We start from the raw sequence: 18667 nt of genomic DNA, 5'->3' as shown, positions 1-18667 counted from the left end.
TAAAAACATTTTTTTTTACTGTCGTCAATGGATTCAATGTATGGAGTCAGATCCGTAAACGCGAGAGGCTGCTTTCGCCATTCCAGATGGCTCAGTCAAAACCATTACGTCTTAATGAACCAATAAATACATCAGCGGCGAAAATGAGTGTAAAAATACCAGGTTCACGTGTTTTTATTTTCTAACATGGGCTAAAGCACAGGGTAGACTCAAACGACAAGCGCGAATGTGATCCTCACACGTCCCTGGATTCACCAGTTACAACTACAGACACACTAGAAAAAAATCTTGATTCTTATTTTATGTCACCGTTAACTACACGAGGTTGACGCGAACTTAATAGGCCTATCTACCTATTTATCACAAGAGCTTGTGGCTAGATCTGACAGTGTTCAACGCTGTAGCGAACGGCAGTAACTTTGTTTTACCGCAAAATATGAAAACGATTGAAACCATTAATAACCCAATTAAATCCACTGCGAAATGTACGATCTGGTAAATGTAGTGGTACATGTACGAAGCTGCTGGCCACTGTCATTTAAATTGCCGATTTCGGAAGTGCTCTGTTTGCTTATTAAGTCAATATGATAATTAATACATATAATCTCCCGACCCCCCCCCCCCCCCCCCCCCCAAAAAAAAAAAAAAACTCATCGGATCTACACGATTCACGTAGGTCACCCTTTTCAACTTCAAAACGGCGAATTTCGCCGAAAGGTGACAGATTTTCATGCCTGTTTACATTTTTTGGGAACGAGATAATTAACGCGTGGGAACGACGCCTCGACACTGTGGAGTTTTAGTGTTGAAGGTACATGTTTAATTTACTATCTTGATAAATTCAAGAGATTTTTAAGTATATATTTTTTCATTCAGTTCACAGAGGTTTCCTTTTGACGGGAGACATCAGCAGAGGCGCTAACTGTGCAGCTTCTTGGCTAAATAAAAGCCATTGAAATGTATGCTCGTCTCGGAGTCCTGCCTCCCTCGCCAGCGTTACAGGCAAATACCTTCCTGATGTGATTGATCTCAGGTACATATAGGCTTTATTATCCTTTCATATCCTTTTTTTGTAAATTACCATAGACCTTGCTTAACAAACTATTATACAAATTAGGTTCATTATTATTATTATATTTATTTATTTAGATACGATAGTCCCTATTTCTCTCTCTATGAGATGATGGGGTCCAACTAGAATATTATTGGTAGTTATTTTGCTATTTGAGGGTGGGGATGCTGCTGTGCAGTACTGTTATTACTGAATTTAGACTTTTTAACAATTGTTGGGCTTGAAATCATCCGTCCAATCTGCCAACAATAGTCGTGCATATTGCCTTCTACTGAGAGTCTTGTTTTGTAGAAGCTTATCAAAGGGTTCACTTTTAAGTTTCTGTACAATAAAAATGGGAATTGTACCATAATAAGAAGTCTAACTCTTTAATGTCATGTGTAGCCATGCAGGTGTCACAATCAAGCAGTCTGTTTTTCTTTTTTTTCCATTTTAATTGAATAACACATTTTCTACTTCCAGCAATATCACATAAGTAGGTGTTTTCCCTCATTTTCTGCAGATCTTGGAGAAAGCTGTTGCCAGTCTGGTACGCATCGACTTTCTCCTGAGCTTAGGGATGGTCTTGTCAGAGGTGGATGGTGCTAAAGAGGAAAGATGTGCCAAAGAAATGGTCAAAGCAAATAGACGGTGTGAGAGGGATGCTGTGTGTAGTCTTCCATGCTGTTGTCATTATTGTTGTTCATGCCCTATTAGTTGTGCAGCATGAAAGACAACTAAACCATGGAAGACTACTATACCACGGACCCCTCACTTCTTTATGCATAATACTCTCATGAATTAAACTTCACCAAAGAAATACTAAAACACGTACCATCTGGAATATGTTTGTCCACCACCTGGTCCTCCATGTGAACACGCACTTTGTTTGTCTGTTTCTTTAAAAAGAGAAGACAATTTGATAAAAATTGTTGATTTGATAAAAAATATGATTCTGACGGTAGCATAAATGTATGGTTGAAAATCATTCAGAAGAGCAGAGTCTAAAGCTAATGGTGTGACTGGGAATAAATACACTTTAAAAACAGATACCTTGAATCTCAGCTTCAGAAATCTTGGACACCTGAACCACCGAGAAGATTTCTTCTCCAGCCCCACGTCCACCGTCTGGGCAGCACTCTGCAGAGCGGAGCCTGTACGGTCCTGTTCTGACTTAGAGGTGGTGATGCCAGCGAGGTCACTGATCACAGTGTGGGCAATCACAGCTGACAGCTCAGAGCAGCATCGCTGTCGTGACTGCTCCACTTCTAAGTCAGCCTCCGTCACAGATATGCTTTCATAACAGTAGCGCCCAAATATAGTGTCAGGCTTGGTGCAGGACGTCAGACCAAGGCTTTGTTGGAGTAGTTTTTCGGTAGCTGTGTTCACAAAGCTCCTCACGATGCCTGACTGGAGTGCCTCCTTGGAAAGGTAGGTATCTGACAACACTGACCGAGTCCCCTTGCAGCTCATTTGTGCTTTTACTTGGTCCAGAGCCGCAATCCTTTCCAGCATCAAGTTCCTCACTATAGGGATGAGCTTCTGAGAGGACTGCCTGAGGGAGTCTATGGAGAGCATGCTGTCCAGTGCCTTCCAGGAACACTCAGACTCCTCATTTTGCTCAAGGGCACCACTGCTGATAACTTTTTCACCAATTGCTTCAAAACTGTCTAAAATTATGAAGTCACTGAGGGCTTGTAAATGCATGACAGATGGTGTTAATATCTGCCTCATGCACAAAACCTCCAGCCTTTTCTTCACAAATGTAAACAAATCCTTTCCAATTAGCTGTCCAGCAATTTCCTCTTTACAGAATGGAATCACTGACAATAGGCATTCAATAATGCTCTTTGTGGTGGTGATGGAGTTCAGCAGTACTGATGCTGACCAACTCGTGATTGTGCAGGATTCCAAAAATCCCAGCATCCTGGTCTTAACTGCAAGCATCAGATTTTGGGCGATGTCCTCAAAGTAGCTTACAGGCAGTGTAACACCTTCATGGAGGTCAGTATTGCAATAAATGTCCAGAAGACATGAGTTAATCTAGAGTAACAACATGTGCAAGAGTAGTAAACAAGATTGTAGTCACTGATCACTGGCCTTGGTCTCACACTGCATATATTGCTAATAGATATATAAACACATCAACTATGGAGGAAAACATGAATAATAATAAAAATAATAGAATAAATGAACTAAAACATTTTAGTCCTTCACCTGCTTTAGGGAGTCATCCACAATAGCGGACATGACGCGGCTGGTCTCTTTCATATCGAGATGCTTTATCTCAGGTGGCAACATATTCATAATGGCCCTCATGACCTCTCCATAGATATGGCTGAAGATCCTGTCCTCTGAGATGCCAAAGACGACCCTGAGAGGCTTTGAAAAAGATGATGTGCTGCTTCTTGAGTACTCATCATACCTGCTGAAATTAGGAAAGTTTCCCAATAAACTATAAAATACATAAAGGAATCACAGGCTTGATGACATTAGAAATTAAGCCAAAACTGTTAAACTCAGTGCCCGTGGACCGAGTTTAACTGAGTAAATAACTCAGCATATCAATACTCCAAATGAATACTCACCACCAACCTTCAGACTGAGTATTAACTTACATGCACAAGGTAGCATACATTAAAGGACGAGGGGCACGACTACGCCTGCTCGTCGGTCCGCAGTTGATCTGAGAGGGAGAATCATGTGTCTCTCCATGCTCCACCTCATGAGGGCTGCTGGAGATACAGGTTCCTCCTGAGGACCTCACCCCTAACAGGCCTGACTCAAAACCTGGAGCAACCACCTCCTTCACTGCTACTTTGACCCATGCTGAGATTTTTTGCAGCACTGCAATCAAATCCTCCATTTTCATCTAGTTAGGTTAAAGCCAAGTGTAAAACGTTCATCAGTATCCAAAAGCTTAATGATTTTTAATTAATACTTTTTTTAACCTTAAGCTGATTATTTCTTTAAGAAGTAAAATGCCAATGCAAAGAACATGTACTGTTATGAAGGTCTGACCAGACATGGCCAAAGGCTCATCTTGCAGACAGACATACTGACAGACAGACACACAGGCAGAGAGGAAGACAGAGAGATAGAGATTCGTACTCACATCGCTTGGCAGTGTATTCCTCAGCTCTTGCCAAAGTCTGAAAAGAAAGTGTTACATTGTCACCTAGTTTAATCTTCCAGCACATGTATGTAAAGATTGAGTATGTGATGTGTGGAGAGTGAGTACTTACTCTTCAGTTAGAACAGCTGCATTAGTCCCAGAGGTGGATACGACTCCATCACTTTTGCCACATGGAGGAGTGTTGAGATCCTCCATCACTGCCTCCTCCACTCTAGTACAGCAAACAGCTGTGGTGAAAGAAACATTTACTTTAAGCATCTATGAGGCAAACACTAATGATGCCCATAAACAAATGTCACTAAAAACATAAATTATGGAAAATTATACTGTTATGAATAAATAACCGTATAATGCATCACGTTTTGGTAACATGTCATCACGCTAAATCTCACCTGAAAACCATCTGCTATGGTCTTTCTTTGCCGGCTTGCTTTCCACGCCGGGGGCCGACACATCACAGCCCTCTGCAGGAAGCTCTTCTGCTGGCCCAGCTTTCTTAGACTGTAGTAGAGAAAATGAAGAAAAAATGAGTTTCATGATTACCGATTTTGCATTTCTCAAAATCCTCCACAAGGTGGCGTTATTAGAATTGTTGTGTACGCGCTAAAAAGGGAGGAAACTGGTGACGCTTTACGAGTGTCCCATAGAAAACTATTGATTTTCTCATGCAGGCCTATATATACACTTACTGACATGGGTAAACATAGCGTGAAGAAATAATTGACGACATCATGTTAAAGTAGGCTACATTATGCGTTAAACACGTTGTAGAATGCTACCCTTTCCTGTGAAGATAATACAGGCTGCGGACATCCGCGCAGACACGATAGGGGGAATACGAACATTTTATAATTAGGGTTCACACACATAGTGTGGGAAACCTATTGTAATTGCTAGAATTTTTCTTCTTTTTAGGGGTCCAAGCACCAGCGGTGCTGGAACCCTATTGTAATTGTTCTGATTATTAGGGGTCCAAGCACCACCGGTGCTGGAACCCTATTGTAATTGTTCCGATTTTTATTATTATTATTATTATTATTATTATTATTATTATTATTATTATTTTTTTTCTGCCTTAAAACGCATCGTGCAGCCTAAACCGTAAGACCTACAGACTTCTCCTTTGGCCAACTTGTAGTACTCCTCTCCGCTACTCAGGCGCAACACGCCAGCCCGATACGACCCTAGGTGGCGCTATAGCGCACAAAAACGCATGAAAAAGTTTAAACTGGTGTTTCTCCTAAACCGTATGTCCTAGAGACAAAATGTAAACTTCATCTGATCAGGCATGTGCTCATCTAAAAAAAGTTCCATTGAAGCCATATGCTCCGCCCCTTACATGTCGAGCTAATTTGCATAATATGCAAATTTGCACACATTTTTGAGCGCGTACTAGTCCCTGGATTTTTCACATACATGCACATATGTGGTATCCAGGCGCTCACAAGAGTCTGAACTTTAATTGTTATGGAGCCAAAGTGCACATTTCTGCACATGGGCGTGGCCACATGCATCACAAGTCAAGCGTAGAAAATTCCTTCGCCAAAAATCCACATATTCTGCTATATCTCAGGCATTCTTTCACGTATTCATACCAAATTTCACACACATGTACCTACTGGGTGTCTAGACCTGCACATGCATTTTGGCAGACATGCACATCTAGGTGGCGCTATAACGGCCAAAAAACTCTCCTGCCCACACCGATTGGCCAAATAACTCCAAACTTGGTACGCATCATCTATATGCACCTATGACACAGGTCCTTGACCTGCACCATCATATGTCCAATATGGCCGCCGCTATCGACCAATAAGCTTTCAGTACACCTTTCACAAGCTTTTCATATGCCAATTTTTTTTCTGCCTTAAAACTCGTTGTGCAGCCTAAACCGTAAGACCTACAGACTTCTCCTTTGGCCAACTTGTAGTACTCCTCTCCGCTACTCAGGCGCAACACGCCAGCCCGATCCGACCATAGGTGGCGCTATAGCGCACAAAAACGCATGAAAAAGTTTAAACTGGTGTTTCTCCTAAACCGTATGTCCTAGAGACAAAATGTAAACTTCACCTGATCAGGCATGTGCTCATCTAAAAAAAGTTCCATTGAAGCCATATGCTCCGCCCCTTACATGTCGAGCTAATTTGCATAATATGCAAATTTGCACACATTTTTGAGCGCGTACTAGTCCCTGGATTTTTCACATACATGCACATATGTGGTATCCAGGCGCTCACAAGAGTCTGAACTTTAATTGTTATGGAGCCAAAGTGCACATTTCTGCACATGGGCGTGGCCACATGCATCACAAGTCAAGCGTAGAAAATTTCTTCGCCAAAAATCCACATATTCTGCTGTATCTCAGGCATACTTTCATGTATTCACTCCAAATTTCACACACATGTACCTATTAAGTGTCTAGACCGGTACATACATTTTGGCAGACATGCACACCTAGGTGGCGCTATAACGGCCAAAAAACTCTCCTGCCCACACCGATTGGCCAAATAACTCCAAACTTGGTACGCATCATCTATATGCACCTATGACACAGGTCCTTGACCTGCACCATCATATGTCCAATATGGCCGCCGCTATCGACCAATCAGCTTTCAGTTCACATTTCACAAGCTTATCATATGCCAATCAACATGAAACTCACATATTATGTTCATCTACACACTCTCTAAGACATGCTCAAGTATGACGGGAATTGCACCACTAGGTGGCGCTATACTAGAATTTCCTGAATTACTCCTACATCTTTCTTACACATGCACACACATGCAATGGCCTACCTATAGGTTTCATATACACATTGCTTCACCCATACCTACCCAGTGATTACACACACATGCTTACGCATCTCAGGCGTGCCAGATGGTGCCCATACCCTGCGCTTGGACCCCGTAATTGCCGCTTGCGGCTATATTTATTATTATTATTATTATTATTATTATTAGGGGTCCAAGCACCAGCGGTGCTGGAACCCTATTGTAATTGTTCTGATTATTATTAGGGGTCCAAGCACCACCGGTGCTGGAACCCTATTGTTTTTGTTCCGATTTTTATTATTAGGGGTCCAAGCACCAGCGGTGCTGGAACCCTATTGTATTTGTTCCGATTTTTATTATTATTATTATTATTATTTTTTTTCTGCCTTAAAACGCATCGTGCAGCCTAAACCGTAAGACCTACAGACTTCTCCTTTGGCCAACTTGTAGTACTCCTCTCCGCTACTCAGGCGCAACACGCCAGCCCGATACGACCCTAGGTGGCGCTATAGCGCACACAAACGCATGAAAAAGTTTACACAGGTGTTTCTCCTACACCGTATGTCCTAGAGACAAAATGTAAACTGCATATGATCAGGCATGAGCTCATCTAAATAAAGTTCCATTGAAGCCATATGCTCCGCCCCTTACATGTCGAGCTAATTTGCATAATATGCAAATTTGCACACATTTTTGAGCGCGTACTAGTCCCTGGATTTTTCACATACATGCACATATGTGGTATCCAGGCGCTCACAAGAGTCTGAACTTTAATTGTTATGGAGCCAAAGTGCACATTTCTGCACATGGGCGTGGCCACATGCATCACAAGTCAAGCGTAGAAAATTCCTTCGCCAAAAATCCACATATTCTGCTGTATCTCAGGCATACTTTCATGTATTCACTCCAAATTTCACACACATGTACCTATTGGGTGTCTAGACCGGCACATACATTTTGGAAGACATGCACACCTAGGTGGCGCTATAACGGCCAAAAAACTCTCCTGCCCACACCGATTGGCCAAATAACTCCAAACTTGGTACGCATCATCTATATGCACCTATGACACAGGTCCTTGACCTGCACCATCATATGTCCAATATGGCCGCCGCTATCGACCAATCAGCTTTCAGTACACCTTTCACAAGCTTTTCATATGCCAATTTTTTTTCTGCCTTAAAACGCGTTGTGCAGCCCAAACCGTAAGACCTACAGACTTCTCCTTTGGCCAACTTGTAGTACTCCTCTCCGCTACTCAGGCGCAACACGCCAGCCCGATCCGACCATAGGTGGCGCAATAGCGCACAAAAACGCATGAAAAAGTTTAAACTGGTGTTTCTCCTAAACCGTATGTCCTAGAGACAAAATGTAAACTTCACCTGATCAGGCATGTGCTCATCTAAAAAAAGTTCCATTGAAGCTATATGCTCCGCCCCTTACATGTCGAGCTAATTTGCATAATATGCAAATTTGCACACATTTTTGAGCGCGTACTAGTCCCTGGATTTTTCACATACATGCACATATGTGGTATCCAGGCGCTCACAAGAGTCTGAACTTTAATTGTTATGGAGCCAAAGTGCACATTTCTGCACATGGGCGTGGCCACATGCATCACAAGTCAAGCGTAGAAAATTCCTTCGCCAAAAATCCACATATTCTGCTGTATCTCAGGCATACTTTCATGAATTCACTCCAAATTTCACACACATGTACCTATTGGGTGTCTAGACCGGTACATACATTTTGGCAGACATGCACACCTAGGTGGCGCTATAACGGCCAAAAAACTCTCCTGCCCACACCGATTGGCCAAATAACTCCAAACTTGGTACGCATCATCTATATGCACCTATGACACAGGTACTTGACCTGCACCATCATATGTCCAATATGGCCGCCGCTATCGACCAATCAGCTTTCAGTTCACATTTCACAAGCTTATCATATGCCAATCAACATGAAACTCACATATTATGTTCATCTACACACCCTCTAAGACATACTCAAGTATGACGGGAATTGCACCACTAGGTGGCGCTATACTAGAATTTCCTGAATTACCCCTACATCTTTCTTACACATGCACACACATGCAATGGCCTACCTATAGGTTTCATATACACATTGCTTCACCCATACCTACCCAGTGATTACACACACATGCTTACGCATCTCAGGCGTGCCAGATGGTGCCTATACCCTGCGCTTGGACCCCGTAATTGCCGCTTGCGGCTATATTTATTATTAGGGTTCACACACATAGTGTGGGAAACCTATTGTAATTGCTCGGATTTTTCTTTCTTTTTTCTTCTTATTATTATTTTTCTCCGCATAAAACGCATACTGCAGCCTAGACCGTAAGGCCCAGAGACACCAAACTTGGCAGAATGGTGTAGTCTCTTTGCGAGACCGTGCCAAAGCACAGAGACCCACATTGGCCTGATGGTGGCGCTATAGCGCACCATTTTGCGTTTTGGTCCATATCTTCCAAACCGTATGGCCTAGAAACAAAATTCCACTTCAGGTGCATTCCTTGGCTTCAGACAAACAAAAAAGCCTCAAGAACCATTAAGCTCCGCCTACTTAGATTTTTTGCTAATTTGCATAATATGCAAAACCTACTTTTTTGTACTAGTCCCTGGTTTTTCATCGCATCACCACAACCTTGGTGTCAAAATATTCAGGAGAATCTCATTATCAACGTTGCTTAAAAACATTTTGAGATTTGCATACAGTCTGGTTGTCACATGTCAATCAATAGCTCCAAGGCGTGGCCAAATTTACTTAAACAGCCATATCTCAGCAACGCTTTGACGGATCTTCATAAAATTTTAACCGTTGTTAGGGCACATGACTACGAGGTCATACGTCAAAGCTGGCCACGATTGTCCAATAGGGGGCGCTATAACATGGGAAAAACTGTATCTCAGAAACCATAAGTCACATCAAGCCAAAACTTTACAGGCATCATCAGGGGCCCAAGTGATATCAAGACACACAATGATGACATCATCACTCAAAAAACATGGCCGCCATGAGCCAATTAATTTTTATTTGAATTAATTGGCCATTTGACAGACTTACCATTGGCCAAACAACATGAAACCTCACCACTGTGCATATCCCAGGACTATGTGTCATGCTTTGCAGTTTTAAAACATTTGGCCACTAGGTGGCGCTATTTGTGAAAATCATGCATAACTCCTCCAAATTTTCACTTAGGAACATGCAACTTGTTTCTTTTTATTCCTTGCAGTAGACCTGACAACTTTGCAATTACAAGTCCTATTAAAAAATGCATACTTTTGTCACATTCATCAATTGTTTGAAAATAGCTCTTTAAGAACTAGTCATAGGAATTTGATCCAATTATGGAAAAATTGCTATGAGCATAATCAGTAGACTCTGTAGGTAAAAACTGAGTAAAAAAATGTTGGATTTTTATTTTTCTGATTGGTCCATTTTCCCATTATATCATTGTGGCCATGCCATATATGACCTATATTGCTATAACTCATAAACCATGTATGCAATCAATTCCCAATTTGAAAGGCTTTTATATCCTGAAGTCCTTGTGAGGTACGCCAAGTTTGGTCCAAATTGGCCTGTCGGGGGCGCTACAGTACCCAAAAACCTAAGAAAACATAAAAACTCATGCTGCAATCTTGTTATGCAGAATACAGACAAGTAATTGGTCTTGTATTGTCCAGATCAATAAGTTCTATAACATTGCAATTGCATCTTATAACAAAAAGTGCACTGCCTGACCAGAAATGAACCTTTTAATTCACCAAAATGTCATATTGCATTACTGAGATTAATGAGATATCAGTATGGTAGTACTTGGGCTCCATCTAGTGGCCAAACATCGGAACGGACTGAAAACTATTTCTCACATGAAATACCACACAAACACACACACAAAGCTGATCTCAGCATGTGATTTAGTTCTGTGATTTGAATAATTTTGCCAATACACATTATTTTGATCCTTTTGGGCCTTTAGTGCCCCAATTGAACATTTTTTTGCACATTGATTTATTTGTGCATTTTTTCCACTCAAACAGCTTCTTTTGGGTCTAAAGGACCTATTGGGTCTATTGCCTATTGAAGCCAAGTGGCCTATTCGTGTGTGAACCCGCCAATTGCCGCTTGCGGCTATATTTCTTTCTTATTATTCTTTGTCCCATTTTTTGACCTAAAACGTATTGTGCAGCCTAGACCGTAATGCCTAGAAACCCCAAACTTGGCAAAAAGGTTCAGTTACCTCCAAGGACCAGATTCCCATACAGGGACCCAAATTGGCCTGATGGTGGCGCTATAGCGGACCATATTGACTTTTTGTCCATATCTTCTACACCGTAGGTCCTAGAACCAAAATTCCAGTTCCTATACATTCCTTGACTAAATTCAATAGGACAATTAATATACAACCATTAAGCTCCGCCCACTTAGATTTCGAGTTAATTTGCATAATGTGCAAAATCACACACATCTTTGAGCGCGAACTAGTCCCTGGATTTTTCACATACATGCACATATGTGGTATCAAAACGTTCAGAAGAGTCTGAACTTTAAAATGTATCCAACAAAAATGCTAATTTCTTCACTACCTAGTCAGTATAAGCCAATCAAATGAGGGGGCGTAAATTCAATAGTAAATTTTGCGCATATGGAGCTCTAACTTAAGAAAACTTGCATGTAATGAGATGGCACTTCACAGACAGCTTCCCTGTGAGGGTCTGGGGCAGCTCGCAGAGGTTGCCATACCTCACCTGCTAGGGGGCGCTATAACATGCAAAAATTTGCCCCATGCACTCAGATTGGCCGATCCACATGAAACTTGACAGACATCATCTATGGGCCTCTGGAAACCAGGTCCTAAAGCAGACATGCCATACTTCCAAAATGGCTGACGTAATCGGCCAATCAGTGATCGGCACGCGTTTGACAGGCTTACAATTGGTCGATCTGCACGAAACCTCTTGGGTGTGGACAAGTGCACGCCCCCTATGACATAATCCAGCCGGGTGTCGATTGGCCACTGGGGGGCGCTATTGCAAAAAAAGCAAGTGTATCCCCTACATAATTCCACTTGGGAACATGCAATTGGACTCTTTTGATTCCTTGCAGTAGTGCGAACAACTTTCCCATTACATGTCCTATTAAAAAATGCACAGTTTATTTACAGTTAATAATAGTTTGAAATCATCACTTTTCATACTCCTCCTAGGATTTTCATACTATCATGTCAAGCAAAGTCTTATAATACTCTACAGAGTGTGAAATCAAAAAACAATCCAAAGATTTTGGATTTGAGGACACTTATACCTGCTAAATATTTTTTTAATGGACAGCATCGATACATATAATATTCATATTCTTAAAGCTCTTTCATATTTTACCCAATTCTGACCAAAATGCACAAGCCCATTCAGAATCCCATCCTGAACAAATTTGTCAAGTTTCATCTAAATCGGTTATCGTATGGCTCTACAGTGCAGTATTATATACAATGCATAAGAATGCATGTAAAGTCCCTCTGTCACCTTCTCCTTCTCACACGCACGCAAGCTGAAACTCACACTCTCAGTCTCTCTCACACTCTCACCCACATTCCCCCTCCCATCTCTGTGCCCTAAGTAAACATTGCTCTGGCTACCTAGATCTCTCTGTGTCTATTAACCAGGCACACACACATACAGGCGCAAGCAGGCCTTCCTATAGTATTCACAATGACACTTCCCTAGCCATACCCACCCATATCTCAGTGACTAACACATGCTTATACAAACTGATATTTGGCTTCTTTTTGTCTCTCACACAAACACACAGACACACACACCTTTATACCTATATGTATGTATAGTTTCTATGTATACTTATGTATGTATGTATTAGTATATGTTGTCATAGTTTGAATACATATACTACCACACACACACACACACACACTTCTACCTAAATGTATGTATAGTTTGTATGCATATCTATAGTATATGTATAGTATATGTCAGTCATACCAGTGATGTCAGTCATATCAGACATGCCAGTCCAGTCATGTCAGTTATATCAGTCATGTCAGTGATGCCAGTCATGCCAGTCATGTTCTGCCAGTCATGTAAGTCATGTCATGCCAATCATTTCAGTCCAGTCATATCAGTCCTATCAGTCATGTCAGTCCAGTCATGTCAGTCAAATCTTCAAATCATTACAGTCATGCCAGTTATGTCAGTCATATCAGTCATGTTAATTTTGTTCGTCATGCCAGTGATGTCATTCCAGTCATGCCAGTCATATCAGTTATGTCAGTAATGCCAGTCATGTCAGGCTTTGCAGACTACATTCATACTTTGAATACACAGGCAGTCATGTTAGGCGTGCTACGTGTACAAGGAGTGAAATAACAAAGCATAGTCTCTGGCTCCCTCAATCTCTCTCTGTCAGTAATATAGAGGCCCAATCATGTATAGACAAGTGCAGGCCTTCCTATACTGTTCACATAGATGCAGCTCTAGCCAGATGTGCTATTTTTGTGTCTCCCTTTCTGACACACGCAGATGTCATCACACTCTACATCTGTAGAGCACACACTGGCCAAACCCAAACAGCTTTTTTTCACTTTTAGGTCTAATTAGGGTTCACACACATAGTGTGGGAACCCTATTGTAATTGTTAGGATTTTTAGGGTTCACACACACATAGTGTGGGAACCCTATTGTAATTGCTGGTATTTTTCTTATTTTTCTTATTCTTTTGCCCATTTTTTGACATAAAATGCATCGTGCAGCCTAGACCGTAATGCCTAGAAAACCCAATCTTGGCAAAAAGGTTCAGTTACCTCCAAGGACCAGATTCCCATACAGGGACCCCAAATTGGCCTGATGGTGGCGCTATAGCAGACCATATTGACTTTTTGTCCATATCTCCTACACCGTAGGTCCTAGAACCAAAATTCCAGTTCCTATGCATTCCTTGACTAAATTCAATAGGACAATTAATATACAACCATTAAGCTCCGCCCACTTAGATTTCGAGTTAATTTGCATAATGTGCAAAATCACACACATCTTTGAGCGCGAACTAGTCCCTGGATTTTTCACATACGTGCACATATGTGGTATCAAAACGTTCAGAAGAGTCTGAACTTTAAAATGTATCCAACAAAAATGCTAATTTCTTCACTACCTAGTCAGTATAAGCCAATCAAATCAGGGGGCGTAAATTCAATAGTAAATTTTGCACAAATGGAACTCTAACTTAAGAAAACTTGCATGTAATGAGATGGCACTTCACAGACAGCTTCCGTGTGAGGGTCTGGGGCAGCTCGCAGTGGTTGCCATACCTCACCTGCTAGGGGGCGCTATAACATGCAAAAATTTGCCCCATGCACTCAGATTGGCCGATCCACATGAAACTTGACAGACATCATCTATGGGCCTCTGGAAACCAGGTCCTAAAGCAGACATGCCATACTTCCAAAATGGCTGACGTAATCGGCCAATCAGTGATCGGCACGCGTTTGACAGGCTTACCATTGGTCGATCTGCACGAAACCTCTTGGGTGTGGACAAGTGCACGCCCCCTATGACATAATCCAGCCGGGTGTCGATTGGCCACTGGGGGGTGCTATTGCAAAAAAAGCAAGTGTATCCCCTACATAATTCCACTTGGGAACATGCAATTGGACTCTTTTGATTCCTTGCAGTAGTGCGAACAACTTTCCCATTACATGTCCTATTAAAAAATGCACAGTTTATTTACAGTTAATAATAGTTTGAAATCATCACTTTTCATACTCCTCCTAGGATTTTCATACTATCATGTCAAGCAAAGTCTTATAATACTCTACAGAGTGTGAAATCAAAAAACAATCCAAAGATTTTGGATTTGAGGACACTTATACCTGCTAAATATTTTTTTAATGGACAGCATCGATACATATAATATTCATATTCTTAAAGCTCTTTCATATTTTACCCAATTCTGACCAAAATGCACAAGCCCATTCAGAATCCCATCCTGAACAAATTTGTCAAGTTTCATCTAAATCGGTTATCGTATGGCTCTACAGTGCAGTATTATATACAATGCATAAGAATGCATGTAAAGTCCCTCTGTCACCTTCTCCTTCTCACACGCACGCAAGCTGAAACTCACACTCTCAGTCTCTCTCACACTCTCACCCACATTCCCCCTCCCATCTCTGTGCCCTAAGTAAACATTGCTCTGGCTACCTAGATCTCTCTGTGTCTATTAACCAGGCACACACACATACAGGCACAAGCAGGCCTTCCTATAGCATTCACAATTGACACTTCCCTAGCCATACCCACCCATATCTCAGTGACTAACACATGCTTATACAAACTGATATTTGGCTTCTTTTTTGTCTCTCTCTCACACAAACACAGACACACACACCTTTATACCTATATGTATGTATAGTTTCTATGTATACTTATGTATGTATGTATTAGTATATGTTGTCATAGTTTGAATACATATACTACCACACACACACACACACACACACACACACACACACACACACACACACACACTTCTACCTAAATGTATGTATAGTTTGTATGCATATCTATAGTATATGTATAGTATATGTCAGTCATACCAGTGATGTCAGTCATATCAGACATGCCAGTCCAGTCATGTCAGTTATATCAGTCATGTCAGTGATGCCAGTCATGTTCTGCCAGTCATGTAAGTCATGTCAGTCATATCAGTCATGTCAGTCCAGTCATGTCAGTCAAATCTTCAAATCATTACAGTCATGCCAGTTATGTCAGTCATATCAGTCATGTTAATTTTGTTCGTCATGCCAGTGATGTCATTCCAGTCATGCCAGTCATATCAGTTATGTCAGTAATGCCAGTCATGTCAGTCATGCCAGGCTTTGCAGACTACATTCATACTTTGAATACACAGGCAGTCATGTTAGGCGTGCTACGTGTACAAGGAGTGAATTAACTAAGCATAGTCTCTGGCTCCCTCAATCTCTCTCTGTCAGTAATATACAGGCCCAATCATGTATAGACAAGTGCAGGCCTTCCTATACTGTTCACATAGATGCAGCCATAGCCAGATGTGCTATTTTTGTGTCTCCCTTTCTGACACACACAGATGTCATCACACTCTACATCTGTAGAGCACACACTGGCCAAACCCAAACAGCTTTTTTTTCACTTTTAGGTCTAAAGGACCTTTTGGGCTTCCTTTTGCCTATTGAGGCCAAAATGCCTATTGGTGTGTGAACCCGCCAATCGCCGCTTGCGGCTATATTTCTTTCTTATTCTTTGTCCCATTTTTTGACCTAAAACGTATTGTGCAGCCTAGACCGTAATGCCTAGAAACCCCAAACTTGGCAAAAAGGTTCAGTTAACTCCAAGGACCAGATTCCCATACAGGGACCCAAATTGGCCTGATGGTGGCGCTATAGCAGACCATATTGACTTTTTGTCCATATCTCCTACACCGTAAGTCCTAGAACCAAAATTCCAGTTCCTATACATTCCTTGACTAAATTCAATAGGACAATTAATATACAACCATTAAGCTCCGCCCACTTAGATTTCGAGTTAATTTGCATAATGTGCAAAATCACACACATCTTTGAGCGCGAACTAGTCCCTGGATTTTTCACATACATGCACATATGTGGTATCAAAACGTTCAGAAGAGTCTGAACTTTAAAATGTATCCAACAAAAATGCTAATTTCTTCACTACCTAGTCAGTATAAGCCAATCAAATGAGGGGGCGTAAATTCAATAGTAAATTTTGCGCATATGGAGCTCTAACTTAAGAAAACTTGCATGTAATGAGATGGCACTTCACAGACAGCTTCCCTGTGAGGGTCTGGGGCAGCTCGCAGAGGTTGCCATACCTCACCTGCTAGGGGGCGCTATAACATGCAAAAATTTGCCCCATGCACTCAGATTGGCCGATCCACATGAAACTTGGCAGACATCATCTATGGGCCTCTGGGAACCAGGTCCTAAAGCAGACACTCCATACTTCCAAAATGGCTGACGTAATCGGCCAATCAGTGATCGGCACGCGTTTGACAGGCTTACCATTGGTCGATCTGCACGAAACCTCTTGGGTGTGGACAAGTACACGCCCCCTATGACATAATCCAGCCGGGTGTCGATTGGCCACTGGGGGGCGCTATTGCAAAAAAAGCAAGTGTATCCCCTACATAATTCCACTTGGGAACATGCAATTGGACTCTTTTGATTCCTTGCAGTAGTGCGAACAACTTTCCCATTACATGTCCTATTAAAAAATGCACAGTTTATTTACAGTTAATAATAGTTTGAAATCATCACTTTTCATACTGCTCCTAGGATTTTCATACTATCATGTCAAGCAAAGTCTTATAATACTCTACAGAGTGTGAAATCAAAAAACAATCCAAAGATTTTGGATTTGAGGACACTTATACCTGCTAAAAATTTTTTTAATGGACAGCATCAATACATATAATATTCATATTCTTAAAGCTCTTTCATATTTTATCCAATTCTGACCAAAATGCACAAGCCCATTCAGAATCCCATCCTGAACAAATTTGTCAAGTTTCATCTAAATTGGTTATTGTATGGCTCTACAGTGCAGTATTATATACAATGCATAAAAATGCATGTAAAGTCCCTCTGTCACCTTCTCCTTCTCACACGCACGCAAGCTGAAACTCACACTCTCAGTCTCTCTCACACTCTCACCCACATTCCCCCTCCCATCTCTGTGCCCTAAGTAAACATTGCTCTGGCTACCTAGATCTCTCTGTGTCTATTAACCAGGCACACACACATACAGGAGCAAGCAGGCCTTCCTATAGCATTCACAATGACACTTCTCTAGCCATACCCACCCATATCCCAGTGACTAACAGATGCTCATACAAACTGACATTTGGCTTCTTTTTTGTCTCTCTCTCACACAAACACACAGACACACACACCTTTATACCTATATGTATGTATAGTTTCTATGTATACTTATGTATGTATGTATTAGTATATGTTGTCATAGTTTGAATACATATACTACCACACACACACACACACACACACACACACACACTTCTACCTAAATGTATGTATAGTTTGTATGCATATCTATAGTATATGTATAGTATATGTCAGTCATACCAGTGATGTCAGTCATATCAGACATGCCAGTCCAGTCATGTCAGTTATATCAGTCATGTCAGTCATGCCAGTCATGTTCTGCCAGTCATGTAAGTCATGTCATGCCAATCATTTCAGTCCAGTCATATCAGTCCTGTCAGTCAAATCTTCAAATCATTACAGTCATGCCAGTTATGTCAGTCATATCAGTCATGTTAATTTTGTTCGTCATGCCAGTGATGTCATTCCAGTCATGCCAGTCATATCAGTTATGTCAGTAATGCCAGTCATGTCAGTCATGCCAGGCTTTGCAGACTACATTCATACTTTGAATACACAGGCAGTCATGTTAGGCGTGCTACGTGTACAAGGAGTGAAATAACAAAGCATAGTCTCTGGCTCCCTCAATCTCTCTCTGTCAGTAATATAGAGGCCCAATCATGTATAGACAAGTGCAGGCCTTCCTATACTGTTCACATAGATGCAGCTCTAGCCAGATGTGCTATTTTTGTGTCTCCCTTTCTGACACACGCTGATGTCATCACACT

The 18667-nt window shown here is 41.5% G+C and overlaps 1 protein-coding gene across 1 annotated transcript; it reads right to left on the bottom strand.

Moving 5' to 3' along the window:
* Positions 1-1529: 1529 nt before the first annotated feature.
* LOC143482018 (uncharacterized) lies at positions 1530-4874 on the bottom strand. The gene is made up of 8 exons (XM_076980265.1): positions 4580-4874; positions 4297-4414; positions 4167-4203; positions 3670-3923; positions 3269-3479; positions 2105-3094; positions 1887-1950; positions 1530-1656 (listed from the first exon to the last, which is right to left on the bottom strand). The coding sequence occupies exons 1-8, from the start codon at positions 4722-4724 to the stop codon at positions 1562-1564; spliced, it is 1914 nt and encodes a 637-aa protein (XP_076836380.1). The 5' UTR covers positions 4725-4874; the 3' UTR covers positions 1530-1561.
* Positions 4875-18667: the final 13793 nt, after the last annotated feature.

Source organism: Brachyhypopomus gauderio, chromosome 18, assembly GCF_052324685.1.
Source record: "Brachyhypopomus gauderio isolate BG-103 chromosome 18, BGAUD_0.2, whole genome shotgun sequence".
NCBI lineage: Eukaryota > Metazoa > Chordata > Actinopteri > Gymnotiformes > Hypopomidae > Brachyhypopomus > Brachyhypopomus gauderio.
Note: the sequence above shows the minus strand (reverse complement) of the source record. Positions and strands in the feature narration are given on the sequence as shown.

Excerpts from the sequence above, each read along its gene's own strand:
- LOC143482018 (XM_076980265.1), bottom strand. The coding sequence starts at position 4,724 with ATGAAACTCATTTTTTCTTCATTTTCTCTACTACAGTCTAAGAAAGCT. Across the intron at positions 3,095-3,268 it reads TGGATGACTCCCTAAAGCAG|ATTAACTCATGTCTTCTGGA; the intron begins GTGAAGGACTAA and ends TTGTTACTCTAG. Across the intron at positions 1,657-1,886 it reads GGACAAACATATTCCAGATG|CACCATCCACCTCTGACAAG; the intron begins GTACGTGTTTTA and ends TTTCCTCTTTAG.